General features: G+C 37.4%; 3 protein-coding genes across 4 annotated transcripts in view; all 3 read left to right on the top strand.

Annotated features, from left to right (window-relative positions):
- The window catches only part of LOC114471811 (major histocompatibility complex class I-related gene protein-like), a 6229-nt gene extending 5693 nt beyond the window's left edge, over positions 1 to 536 (top strand). The window contains exon 4 of the mRNA XM_028460743.1: positions 52 to 536. Within this exon, the coding sequence (XP_028316544.1) occupies positions 52 to 494 (443 nt within the window). The 3' untranslated portion in view covers positions 495 to 536. The remainder of the gene's footprint in view (positions 1 to 51) is intronic.
- LOC114471795 (major histocompatibility complex class I-related gene protein-like) overlaps positions 1 to 2616 on the top strand; it is a 24409-nt gene extending 21793 nt beyond the window's left edge. Inside the window, exons 7-9 of the mRNA XM_028460714.1 lie at positions 1539 to 1571; positions 2359 to 2405; positions 2506 to 2616. Coding sequence (XP_028316515.1) covers positions 1539 to 1571; positions 2359 to 2405; positions 2506 to 2550 — 125 coding nt within the window. The 3' untranslated portion in view covers positions 2551 to 2616. The remainder of the gene's footprint in view (positions 1 to 1538; positions 1572 to 2358; positions 2406 to 2505) is intronic.
- Positions 2617 to 5220: 2604 nt separating this feature from the next.
- On the top strand, positions 5221 to 13549 carry LOC114471804 (major histocompatibility complex class I-related gene protein-like). 2 transcript variants are annotated; one of them, XM_028460731.1, is made up of 8 exons: positions 5221 to 5349; positions 8350 to 8610; positions 10262 to 10540; positions 10865 to 11185; positions 12150 to 12233; positions 12344 to 12376; positions 13283 to 13329; positions 13430 to 13549. In XM_028460731.1, the coding sequence occupies exons 1-8, from the start codon at positions 5298 to 5300 to the stop codon at positions 13472 to 13474; spliced, it is 1122 nt and encodes a 373-aa protein (XP_028316532.1). In that variant the 5' UTR covers positions 5221 to 5297; the 3' UTR covers positions 13475 to 13549. The 2 variants fall into 2 exon arrangements, with proteins under 2 accessions (XP_028316532.1, XP_028316533.1); XM_028460732.1 differs by lacking the exons at positions 12150 to 12233; positions 12344 to 12376.
- The last annotated feature ends 453 nt before the right edge of the window (positions 13550 to 14002 follow it).

The following is a 14002-nucleotide window of genomic DNA, read 5'->3' on the forward strand; positions in this document are numbered from 1 at the left end:
GATTCTTCATCATTAAAGTTCACTGTGTTGCTACTTGTGGTTCCTCTGCAGATCTTCCCTCCATCCAGCTCCTCCAGAGGACTCCCTCCTCTCCAGTCACCTGCCACGCTACAGGTTTCTACCCCCGCTATGCTGAGATGTTCTGGAGGAAAGACCAGGAGGAGAAGGTGTTGGAGGGCGTGGACCACGGAGAGATGCTCCCCAACCATGATGGGAGCTTCCAGATGAGCGTTGACCTGAACATTTCTCTGATCAGAGCTGAAGACTGGAGCAGGTACGACTGTGTGTTCCAGATTAAAGGTGTGGAGGAAGATCTCACAGTCACTCTGGACAAAAGTGTGATTTTAAGCAACTGGAGAAAGTCTGATGGAGGTGAGAGACTCATGATGATGTGTGGGATTGTTCTGATCCATCTTTGCTCACAATCACATCAAAACAGTCAAATTTATCAAACATCTGATTCCTCTTCATTTACTCTTGGTAACTATCAGTAGTTGATTAAAGTTATAGAAATCTAATTACAGGACTTGTTGCTGAGGCTGAATTTAGTTATTTAAACATGTGACATTTATGAATAGATTTATTTCAATGAATATTTGTGAAGATTTTATAAACTCAGATGGTAATTTGATGGTAAACTTATAGAGATCCTCCACTATTTTACAAATGTGTCCTAAAACCTTTGAAATGTCCTTATTAGCAGATCTATTTCTAACAAAATACATTACTTTTGCATCATATTTGTTTGATTAACTTTTAAAAATTGGACTACTTTACAGTTTTACAGCCTGTGTTCCTCCATCTTGAAATCATGTGATTGATGATGTCACACGGCCCCACTGTCTGTAAACATCCCATTGTTTTCTATTGGAGTGAAACATTCAGCCTGATTTTTAGATTATTTAACAGATTTTTCAGTCAAAATAACAATTTGTGCTGCTTTTATTTGCTTTAAATAATCAGGAAAAGTTAAAGATGTCGATGTAAACCTCTTTTATTTACAGAAAGAGGATAAAAACAGTGACCCAAAAAATACTCTATGGCCGCAGGTGGCAACAGTTGTCACTTACGGCAATGCATGTTGTTAGACACAGATTTACAAATTGATTACTTATTGTAACTGTAACAAAGCAGTGAGTGAAGCTTGTGTTAAAAATAACAGATTTAATCATCATTGAAACTTCCAACACGCTGCATTTAAACCTTGTTTATTGTCCAACTCTCTTTAATGAACACTTTTAAACATAATATAATACCAACACTCAAGGAAAAGTGTTTTTTTTTTTTTTTATTTACTTCTGATTCAGACGTTTTTATGAATCACTACTAATAAATGTTGTTGTGTAGGTGTTGTTGCTGCTGTTGTCGTACCTGTTCTTGTTCTTGTGGCTCTCGTTGGATTTGTGCTGTGGAAGAAATGTCGTCCTGGTAATAAATGAAAAGCTCTTTTTATTCACTTTAAAACACTTTTCTTGAACCTTCTTTGAATCCTCTTCTCAGTGCAGTTATTAATGCTCTTTGTCTTTATTTGTCTCCAGCTCGCTGTCCCTCAGGGTTTACAGGTTCTCACAGTGAGTCGCTCACATTGGACCTCATTTATCATCCCTGTGTGAAAACGGTGCAAATCTGAGGTCACATTGTGTCGTACGACAGAACAAACATGGAACTTATGAAACATTCATATCTGACCAATCACAGCGCACCAATGATCGGGTGTTGATAAATGCAGCGGCTGAATTTGATCATTATTAACATGTTACGCCCTCAAATAGTCCTGGTTCAGTGGCCCCGCCCACTGAGGTCAAACAAACGTTTGTAAGGAAATAAACGTTTGAGATGAAAATCATCTCAGAAATGATGGTATCAACCAGACATTTCTGTTGATATTATGGTTGGGCACTTTTAAAATGGTATGTCACGTATAAATTATATTGCATTTATCCATGGTTGAATCACATATATACAGTATATATATTGCACGATTACATGTGAATTCGCGAGATTTTCTGAGTCCTTGTTGCAACAGATAAGCAGCAAAACCGTAGGTGGTGGAATTGACGTACAACAGATTACGCTGCAGATACGCATCCAGTGGAAATCCAAGGTGCTGCTCCACTAATCCACTCAGGTTTGGGTACATGAGATCAGACCAGACATGAGATCTGATCGTAGTGTATGATCACATCAGAAATGGTTAATATAAAAGCGTGCGTGAATTTGGTCCAACCCACGTGGTACGCTCAGATCTGAACGTACGAACGGTTGATAAATGAGGGTCAGTGTGTTTTTCTGATTGATCCTGATGTCATGGCTGATCAGTGAAAGCATCTTCCTCACTCCACTCTGTTTGTTTTTCAGCCTCTGACACTTCGTCTTCCTCACCTGGAGAATCAGACCCAAACAAAGTGAGTTCATCATCATCCATGTTGACATCAAATGACAATGAAAGGCTAATAAAGTGGATGAATGTGATGATACAGAGTGTTTCATGTTTTGCTCCTTTAGGAGACCAGTGAGGAGCAGAGGGAGATGAGGACACTCATCTCCTGAACACACCACAGATACTTTACTTCACATATAACCTGTCAAATGAAGGGGCTCAGGTTGTTCATATTTAAAAAAAGATGTATTTCCTTAAACAGAACAGGCAACATTGTTATTATTCTTTTTTAAATTCTGTTTTTTTTTTTTTTTAACAGAGATTTTAAACAGAATGAAGCGGGAGTTGCAATATGACAGTGAATGTATCCTCACATGCAAGTTTTGGGATAATATTACTCACTTATTTCTCACGATAAACAGGCGAACAAAGAGACAAATGTCAATTTATAATAAATGTTATTGTTACAGTTTTGTAATATATATAAAACAAAAAAGCACCACCTGAAAGTGTTATGTCAGGTTTTAATAAGTTCTATAGTTTTAGCTACAAATGTTACATACACAACATAGCAACAATTGTCATTTCTATTAGAAAAAAGTCTCACCTGAAGTAGGTGTTTTAGGTATTAACATGCTCCAAAGTAAATAAGTCATTTCCCTACACTGGTGTTAGCATTGTGTTTCATGTGTCATGTAATGTACAGGTGCTTTAATTCAACGTGTGCCAAACACTGTTTTCTGAAAATGATTTCCTTGATTAACAGTTAATCTGCATCCTGTAGCATTCTGACAGAAATATTTATATTTCACTAAAACATGATTTCTTTTTATTTTAAACCTCCTTAAGAAGAGCTTTTAAAAGACTGGATGTTTATAACTTACAACACATTCATCAATTTTCTGACCCGCTAACTTACAACACAGTGCAGATAAAATAATAAGCATTATATATAATACACAGAAAAAACATAAAAACAGCCGTGATGTTACTGCACACTATGATCAAAGTAAGCTGTTACCATAATAAGTGTGTATTGTAACAGTTCTGCTTTTTGTTGGATGTGTTTTTTGTAGATATCCTTAATTCCTACAGTTTTGACAGTCAGTGAAGGCAACAGGAGGATTCAGGGGAGGTGGTTAGTGTTGAGGGTTTGTGTCAGAGCTCAAAAGTTACGATTCATCCTAGTAATTTACCGAAGCGGTGAATTACGATATTGAATTTCAGCACCTACAGTCCAATCCCTACAGATACTAGTTACGTAGTCCTGTTTTAGTAGTAGGTGGAAGTACTGACAGGTTAGCAAACTAACAAAGCTGCACTTTAACTCACTGTATTTCAGCAAATTTTACCTGTAGAGGTTTCTTCAGATTGGACGTAATCACTGGATGATGACAACATGTTAGCAGCAGGCAGTCATCATTCACATTGTACTGTGATAGTGTTTAATTTTTAAGGATTTAAGTGAAAAATGACGTTGAAGTTTTCATGCAGTGAAAGCTCCAGGTTCATGATGATAAACAGCCACAGGCAGCGCGTTGGTTTCACGTGTTCATTTGTTATGGTGAAGGGTCGCACTGTGTGTATCTGCTGCACGGTGTATATTCTTCTTTCTTTTAAAATGTAATCCCACCAAGTAATCCCCATTTTCATCAAAAATACTGGTAATCTGATTACATGTTTTTAAATATACTGTAATAGATTACAGTTACATTACTTTTGTATCCAGATTACGTAACACCGTTACTTGTAGTCCATTACTTCCCAAGCCTGGTTATGTTATAAAGGCTTTCTGAAACTTACAGAAGGTTGTTTTTTTTATTCTTGTTATGTTTATTTTAACAATAAACTGTTAACAACAATGAAACTGACTGTTTACTTACAGAGACTCATAGAGATAATTTACCTCAGAAAACATTTTGTATTCAAACATTAACACAGCTTTGTGCTTTTTTATCACTTTCACGTTAATTATTCTCTGGAAAAGTGGTTCTCAAACTGTGGGACAAGCCCCGTGAGGCTTTATTTATTATTACTTTATCACTGTTGATATAATACATGTGATTACATATGTTTATTTTTTTTTTAGTTTTGAAGAAGAATAATCACAATAACTTTTTCAGACAATGTTTACATTGTTTCATTTTTCAAAACAGTAACAGAAACATAAAATGACTTAAAAACCACAAAACAACCATAGAAATACACAAAACAGAAACACTGAAAACAACACAAAATACTAAAATTATAGAAAAATATACAAAACTAAATCCTTTGAGCTTTTGTTTGTTAACGCTCAGATTGTTCATTATTCTAGATAAATACATGAATTCTAAAAATGTGGCCCATTGATCAGACAAAGCACGTGATTGATTGGTCATCTCTGCACGTGAGAGTGAGAGAAGCTCTGATTGGTTGAGGCAGGTGAGTCCTAACAATCAGCAGCTGAAACTGATTGGTTGATGATGCTGAAGGAAGGAAGAGTGTTTATAAATTAATAAAATTAAACTACGTTAAAATAAATAATGAATAATAATTTAAAAAAAATCCAGATTTTTTTTTGGGTGTTTTTAATTTTTAAGTCTGAAAAGTGACAACTTGAAAAAATATTTCCAAAGATTCATTAAAAACTGCTGAATGAAAGTCAGTTTAAACATATTTAAACAAATGAATTTATTCATTTTTCCTAAATTATTTATAATATTTAACTTTATTTTTACAAAGTGATCAAAACAACATCATGTTAAAGCAGTTATTTTTTTAATAATATCTGATGGAGAACCAGAGTGTGTGACTTCTACCCAGTAACAGTGAGGGAAGAAATCCTATTGGCTGAGCAGGAGGCCGATGGTCACGTGACTTCTCTCAGTGTTGATCCACAGGACAGAAGTGAAAGGTGCTCGTGCTCACCTCCACCATGAACACCTTCATCTTTGTGTTTCTCCTCTCAACACCCGGTGTGACAGCAGGTCAGTCCACATCATTTTACACTTTACTGTCTTTATGTGAGGAGGAATGGAAAGCTTTGTTTGACTTTCACTTTACAGCCTGGAGTTAGACTCACTTATTAACACTGGGACAACTTTACACCTACAACACTATCATCTGCTCTTTTTACTCACTTTATATGTGTTTTTAACGACTTTTAAACACGTTTAACGAGTCCGCAACGAAAACTTTCAGTTTAACTTTTTCATTTTTACCTGCGCAACAAAAGGGGTGTGGCATGTGACGTCATTCAACCACATTCACTGTGAATAAAATTCAGTTTAATAAAAAACTGAACAGTTTAATGCAAACTAAGAAACACTGAAATACCAAGATTCAAGAAAAAAAATAGAATTTAATATTTACTTTTGGATTTAGACGTTTTTATGAATCGATACAAATTTTAAAACAATGAAATTGGGTTTTTTTTTAATGTGAAAGTTTATATCTGGAGCAGAATTATTTTTTTCTCTATTTAGTTTGACATTTAGTTGTTTAAAGAGTCAGTGTCTCTTTATTAATAATAATTAAAAAAAAAAAAAAAACTTTCATTTTTATGATCAAACTACAACACAGTGCGTCACTGAACATCATTCAACCACATGAACTGACAATAAACTATTTATGGCTTTCTCTTTACTGAAATAATAATTAAAAAATGAGAGTAAATATAGACTTGATTACTTCTGGTTTTAAAATGTATTAAATTTTTAGAAAAAGAAAAGTTTAATTAAAAATTTGATTCATATTTTTATTTCAAATATTCGAACTAAATATGACTTGACAGTGATGACCACTTCTGTGCCTGGGTGCAGGTGGCTCCTTTAGGGGCTTGAACGGCTCATCACATGGGTAAAAATGAGCTTCAAGCCAGCTAAGTCCAGGTCTCTAGTCTTGAAAAAAGGTAAAGTGGCCGACCATTTCAGCTTTTCAGTTGGAGGGACAAAGATTCCAACGGTGACCGAAAGACCTGTCAAGAGCCTGGGCAAAATCTTTGACAGATCTCTGAAGGATGCAGCGGCTTTGCAGCAGACAAAGAGCAACCTGACTTCTTGGCTCACAGCCATCGATAAATCTGGTCTCCCAGGAAAGTTTAAGGCCTAGATGTACCAGCACGGAGTTCTACCTAGAATACTCTGGCCTCTGTTAATCTACGAGGTACCAATGACAACGGTAGAGGTACTAGAGAAGACCACCAGCAAGTTTTTGAGGAAATGGCTGGGGCTTCCTCGGTCCTTGAGCAGCATTGCCTTTTATGGCCAATCCACCAAGCTCCACCTCCCTCTCAGTGGACTTTCAGAAGAATTCAAAGTTGCCCGCTCTAGAGAGGTAATGATGTATAGGGACTCTGCAGATGTTAAGGTTGCCTCTGCAGGAATTGTTGTTAAGACCGGGAGGAAGTGGCAGGCACAAGAAGCCATAAGCAGAGCGGAGACACGGCTGAGGCACAAGACCTTGGTGGGTACTGTGGCAATGGGGAGGGCAGGCCTTGGTAGTTTTCCTAGGCCACGCTACGACAGGGCTCGCGGCAAGGAGAAGCGCCAATTAGTCCAAGACGAGATCCGTGCAGAGCTCGAGGAAGAACGGCACAGCAAAATGGTCAGTATGTCCAAGCAAGGGGCGTGGACAAGGTGGGAACATGCAGAAGCTCGCAAACTCACCTGGGTAGAGCCCTGGAGAGCTGAACCTCTGCGAATAAAATTCCTCATTCAGTCTGTATACGACATCCTCCCAAGCCTGGCCAATCTGCACACCTGGGGCCTAGCTGACACTCCGGAGTGCAAACTGTGCCAGAGGAGGGGCACCTTGGAGCACAGTTTGAGCTGTTGCCCAAAGGCTCTAAGGGAGGGACGGTATCGCTGGCACCATGACCAAGTTTTAAAATCCCTGGCTGATTCCATCTGCGTAGCGATACAATATAGCAAGTCCCAGGTCACCCCTAAGCAATCAATCACCTTAATTAGAGCAGGACAGAAGGCAAACCAGCAGCCGAGCTCCGCAGGAGGGCTCCTCACCACCGCTCGTGACTGGCAGCTCCAAGTTGACCTAGGAACGAAACTCAAGTTCCCAGCAAATATCGTCCCCCCTTCACTCCGCCCCGACATGGTGTTAACATCTGATTCAACCAAGCAAGTGGTGCTACTGGAGCTGACGGTCCCCTGGGAGGACCGGATTGACGAAGCCAATGAGCGAAAGAGGGCCAAATACTGTGAGCTCACCACAGAGTGTCGGAGCAATGGATGGAGAGCTCGCTGTGAATCAATCGAAATCGGGTGCAGGGGTTTTGCAGGTCACTCACAACAGCGAGTGTTCAAACTCCTAGACATTAGAGGACAGCAGTTGAGAAAAGCCACCAAGAACATCCTTGAGGCCACAGAAAAGGCCTCCAGGTGGCTGTGGATCCATAGGGGGGATCCGTGGTGCGCCACTTGGACACAGGCTGGGGTCTGATCACCCCCAGCTGGGTCGCCCAGTTTATTAATTCTCTCCTCCAATAATTAATAAAGTTTTTAGTAGACATGTGACTAGGTGACGCTGTCCTCTTTGATATTGACGCCAAATGAAGCCAATCAGCTTCCTGCATTGTTAGAATTACATTTTAATGACTCACAACAGTCATGAGAAAACTGTCACACACATTTTATAAAGTCTGTCACATTTTGCTGAGTTTGATTAAATTTTAACATTTGTTAATGAAAAAAACATCATATAAAGTTAGTCTGAGCATCTAAAACAAACAGTGTTTAGTTAAAGCAATGTTAACTGAATTTATTTGACTTTAAAAACCAAAAAACAACAACGATATTTTTTAAATACTGGAATAATGTTTTTTTAGTCTTTGAATCATTTACAAAGATATTAAAATGTGTGGTAGAGTTAGTGTTTGTAACAGCAGAGATCACTGTGATGTGTGTGATTGTGTGGATACGTTCATGTTGTTGGTCAGTGTCTGAATTCATGACTCTGACCTTTTCTTACAGTGTTGCACACTCTGAGATATTTTCAGACATCTTCATCTGACGTACCAAACTTCCCAGAGTTTGTGGCTGTTGGTTATGTTGATGATGTTCAGATGGGTCACTACGACAGTAACACCAGGAGAGCAGTCCCTAAAAAGGACTGGATTAAAGATGCTGTAGGTGAAGATTACGTAGAAGGTCTAACTGCTCGAGGAAGGAAGCATCAGCTGAGGTTCAAAGCCCACCTAGAAAACTTAAACCAGCGTTTCAACCAATCTGGAGGTTAGTTAAAGTTCTCTTGTTCTTTCTAATGCTGATGTGTGACAGTGTGTGTTAATGCTTGTTGTGTAGCTGTAAACACACTGAAAGTGTGTCCTTCAAACCCTGAATAGAAAGCACAGCATCACTAGAGGTGACAAAAGTACTCGTCTTCAGTACTAAAGTAAAAGTTTAGATACTTGAATAAATAATGACTCTGGTAAAAGTATTGAAGTTGCTCCCTTACGTGAGTAAAAGTAAAAAAGTAGTCGCTACTAAATGTACTTTAGTAAAAAGTAAAACAAACATTCCTTCAATGATAAAACAAGGTTTTTATAAATTCCATATCTTTAATTTTTTATGAACTTGTAGAAAACTGGTTCATGTAAACAAGTTAAATCTGTTCTCTTTGAACATCTGGAGAATTTAAAACTCATTATAAATACAATTTGTAAATAAAATGTGTCAAGAAAAAAAATGCAAATGCTCAATTAAACCCAGATCAGCTTTGAGTTTAATATTTATAAAAACTTGAAAATGTAAACTATAAAACTAATGGACCTGTTTAACAGAAAAAAGCTCAAACTACCAAAGTTTTGCATCTTTTTACGTCATAACGTCATCTTGGAACGTCTTAAAAGTAATGAGATCATTTTTAAAATGTAAGGAGTAGAAAGTACAGATATGTGTTTAAAAAAGTAAGAAGTCACCAAAAAAAAAAAAAAAAATACTGAAGTAAAGCACAGATACCATAAAATAGTACTTAAGTACAGTAACAAAGTATTGGTACTTGGTTACTTTTCACCTCTGAGCATCACTAAGTGAATGCTGCAGGAACCATTCCTAAAGCTGGAAAAATGCTGATGTCAGCACTTCCTCCGTCGTCCCTCGGAGTCACTAGATTGTCATTGGACGCTGAAAGAAGCTCCATTGTTGTGGACGTTGGATGTGATGATGTTAAAGGTGTCAGTGAGAGACTAGTTATTATCAATAGTTATAAACTCATCATTTACATTCACAGTATTGTTACTGTCACATTGTATTGTTCCTATTTATATACATTTCTATTATATCCTAACTATAACCACCTGTATGGGTGTGAAGATTTACTCACAGGTAGTGAGAAAACTTGATATGAAACATATTTTAATAATTAATAACTATGTATGTGTAAGCCATAGAACTGTAACATGGTTCCACAGATTGTTTTCTGGTGATTTAGTTTTTTGTACTTTCATCTCTTCTTGTCTTTCATTAGTTTTTAACTCTTTTGAATTACAATTTAATTACGATTACAACAGCAACAGATTATTTTGATTACAATTACGATTTTAATTACGCCATAATTATAATTAATTCTAAATTACATGATTACATTTATATTTGCCCCTAACCCTGTTTCCAGTCACATGTAGTTGCGCCTCCTGTTGGTCACATAAAGTAATGCAGCTGTGCTTTGTGTTGCTCCTAAAACTAGATCCTACTTTCACATCTTTGTTCACATTCAGCCTTTAAAAGTCTTTAAAGTGGCTCCATGTCAGAATAAAAGCCTGCAGTGCTGAAAGGATTTAGTAAAGAATCAAAGAGATGATCAATAGAAACACATTTACAATCAGATCAGATGTAATTGGAGACAAATCTTGTACATGTGTTTAATGTTCTCTGTGTCTCTCAGGTGTTCACACTTACCAGCAGATGCACGGCTGTGACTGGGACGATGAGACTGGAGAGGTTAATGGTTATAATCAATATGGTTATGATGGAGAAGACTTCCTCAGTCTGAATCTGAAGGAACAGATATGGATCGCTGCTAAACAACAGGCTTTCATCACTAAACTCAACTGGGACAATGACAAAGCTATGATGTCACACTGTAAATACTTCTACACACAGGAATGTCCTGAGAATTTGAAGAAGATTGTGAACGCTGGGCGGAGCTTCATGATGAGAACAGGTAAACTCCTCTGAGCTTCCTTTGCTGCAGACACATGAACACAACAGTGTGACTGTCTTTATCTGTTAGAATGAAAAGTGTGATCACAGTGAGTGTAAATCACCTGGATCTGTGTCTCTACAACACATTTTGACATTTGAACTGATTTCACTTTAAACTCTTTAAGATGTTTTATTTTGGTATTTTCGTTGAATTTGCATATTAGCTAAATATTTACTGTCACCTGTGACTTTTAGATTTATCATTTAGATTCAATATTTATGTTTGTCATTTAGATGCTTCATCATTAAAGTTCACTGTGTTCTCCTTGTGGTTCCTCTGCAGATCTTCCCTCCATCCAGCTCCTCCAGAGGACTCCCTCCTCTCCAGTCACCTGCCACGCTACAGGTTTCTACCCCCGCTATGCTGTGATGTTCTGGAGGAAAGACCAGGAGGAGGAGGTGTTGGAGGGCGTGGACCACGAAGAGATGCTCCCCAACCATGATGGGAGCTTCCAGATGAGCGTTGACCTGAACATTTCTCTGATCAGAGCTGAAGACTGGAGCAGGTACGACTGTGTGTTCCAGATTAAAGGTGTGGAGGAAGATCTCACAGTCACTCTGGACAAAAGTGTGATTTTAAGCAACTGGAGAAAGTCTGATGGAGGTGAGAGACTCATGATGATGTGTGGGATTGTTCTGATCCATCTTTGCTCACAATCACATCAAAACAGTCAAATTTATCAAACATCTGATTCCTCTTCATTTACTCTTGGTAACTATCAGTAGTTGATTAAAGTTATAGAAATCTAATTACAGGACTTGTTGCTGAGGCTGAATTCACTTATTTAAACATGTGACATTTATGAATGTATTATTTCAATGAATATTTGTGAAGATTTTATAAACTCAGATGATAATTTGATGGTAAACTTATAGAGATCCTCCACTATTTTTACAAATGTGGCCTAAAACCTTTGAAATGTCCTTATTAGCAGATCTATTTCTAACAAAATACATTACTTTTGCATCATATTTGTTTTATTAACTTTTAAAAATAGGATTAATTTACAGTTTTACAGCCTGTGTTCCTCCATCTTGAAATCATGTGATTGATGATGTCACACGGCCCCACTGTCTGTAAACATCCCATTGTTTTCTATTGGAGTGAAACATTCAGCCTGATTTTTAGATCATTTAACAGATTTTTCAGTCAAAATAACAATTTGTGCTGCTTTTATTTGCGTTAAATAATCAGGAAAAGTTAAAGATGTCGATGTAAACCTCTTTTATTTACAGAAAGAAGATAAAAACAGTGACCCAAAAAATACTCTGGCCGCAGGTGGCAACAGTTGTCACCTGCGGCAATGCATGTTGTTAGACACAGATTTACAAATTGATTACTTATTGTAACTGTAACAAAGCAGTGAGTGAAGCTTGTGTGAAAAATGACAGATTTAATCATCATTGAAACTTCCAACACGCTGCATTTAAACCTTGTTTATTGTCCAACTCTCTTTAATGAAACATAATATAATACCAACACTCAAGGAAAAGTGTTATTTTTTTTTATTTACTTCTGATTCAGACGTTTTTATGAATCACTACTAATAAATGTTGTTGTTGTGTAGGTGTTGTTGCTGCTGTTGTTATCGTAGCTGTTCTTGTTCTTGTGGCTGTCGTTGGATTTGTGACGTGGATCAAATGTTCTCCTGGTAATAAATGAAAAGCTCTTTTTATTCACTTTAAAACACTTTTCTTGAACCTTCTTTGAATCCTCTTCTCAGTGCAGTTATTAATGCTCTTTGTCTTTATTTGTCTCCAGCTCGCTGTCCCTCAGGGATTACAGGTTCTCACAGTGAGTCGCTCACATTGGACCTCATTTATCAACCCTGTGTGAAAACGGTGCAAATCTGAGGTCACATTGTGTCGTATGACAGAACAAACATGGAACTTATGAAATATTCATATCTGACCAATCACAGCGCACCAATGATCGGGTGTTGATAAATGCAGCGGCTGAATTTGATGGTCATTAACATGTTACGCCCTCAAATAGTCCTGGTTCAGTGGCCCCGCCCACTGAGGTCAAACAAACGTTTGTAAGGAAATAAACAGTTTTGAGATGAAAATCATCATCCTCACAGCTGAGGTAAAGAAAAATATATTTGAACTCAAGATAATAAAACCTGTCCGAATTTTTTTTCGCCCCAAAAATTGTACGTTTCAGCTCTAGTGGGCACAAATCAGACTCTGGAGGTCCCAGACCTTTTTGTTGATGCCAAGTTTTAAAATTGTATGTCACATATAAATTATATTGCATTTATCCATGGTAGAATGACATATATACAGTATATATATTACACGTGAATTAGCGAGATTTTCTGAGTCCTTGTTGCAACAGATAAGCAGCAAAACCGTAGGTGGTGGAATTGACGTACAACAGATTACGTTCCAGTTTCTGAGCAGATACGCATCCAGTGGAAATCCAAGGTTAGTCAGATTTTCCTGTGCTGCTCCACTAATCCACTCAGGTTTGGGTACATGAGGTCAGACCAGACATGAGATCTGATCGTAGTGTATGATCACATCAGAAATGGTTAATATCAAAGCGTGCGTGAATTTGGTCCAACCCACGTGGTACGCTCAGATCTGAACGTACGAACGGTTGATAAATGAGGGTCAGTGTGTTTTTCTGATTGATCCTGATGTCATGGCTGATCAGTGAAAGCATCTTCCTCACTCCACTCTGTTTGTTTTTCAGCCTCTGACACTTCGTCTTCCTCACCTGGAGAATCAGACCCAAACAAAGTGAGTTCATCATCATCCATGTTGACATCAAATGACAATGAAAGGCTAATAAAGTGGATGAATGTGATGATACAGAGTGTTTCATGTTTTGCTCCTTTAGGAGACCAGTGAGGAGCAGAGGGAGATGATGACACTCAGCTCCTGAACGCACCACAGATACTTTACTTCACATATAACCTGTCAAATGAAGGGGCTCAGGTTGTTCATATTTAAAAAAAAATGTATTTCCTTAAACAGAACAGGCAACATTGTTATTATTATTGTTTTTTAAATTCTGTTTTATTTTTTTTTAACAGAGATTTTAAACAGAATGAAGCGAGAGTTGCAAAATGACAGTGAATGTATCCTCACATGCAAGTTTTGGGATAATATTTCACGTTTACACACACTTTCTCACGATAAACAGGCCAACAAAGAGACATAAATGTCAATTATTTATAATAAATGTTATTGTTACAGTTTTATAATATATATAAAACAAAAAAGCACCACCTGAAAGTGTTATGTCAGGTTTTAATAAGTTCTATAGTTTTAGCTACAAATGTTACATACACAACATAGCAACAATTGTCATTTCTATTAGAAAAAAGTCTCACCTGAAGTAGGTGTTTTAGGTATTAACATGCTCCAAAGTAAATAAGTCATTTCGCTACACTGGTGTTAGCATTGTGTT

This window comes from Gouania willdenowi, chromosome 11, assembly GCF_900634775.1.
Source record: "Gouania willdenowi chromosome 11, fGouWil2.1, whole genome shotgun sequence".
Taxonomy (NCBI): Eukaryota; Metazoa; Chordata; class Actinopteri; order Blenniiformes; family Gobiesocidae; genus Gouania; species Gouania willdenowi.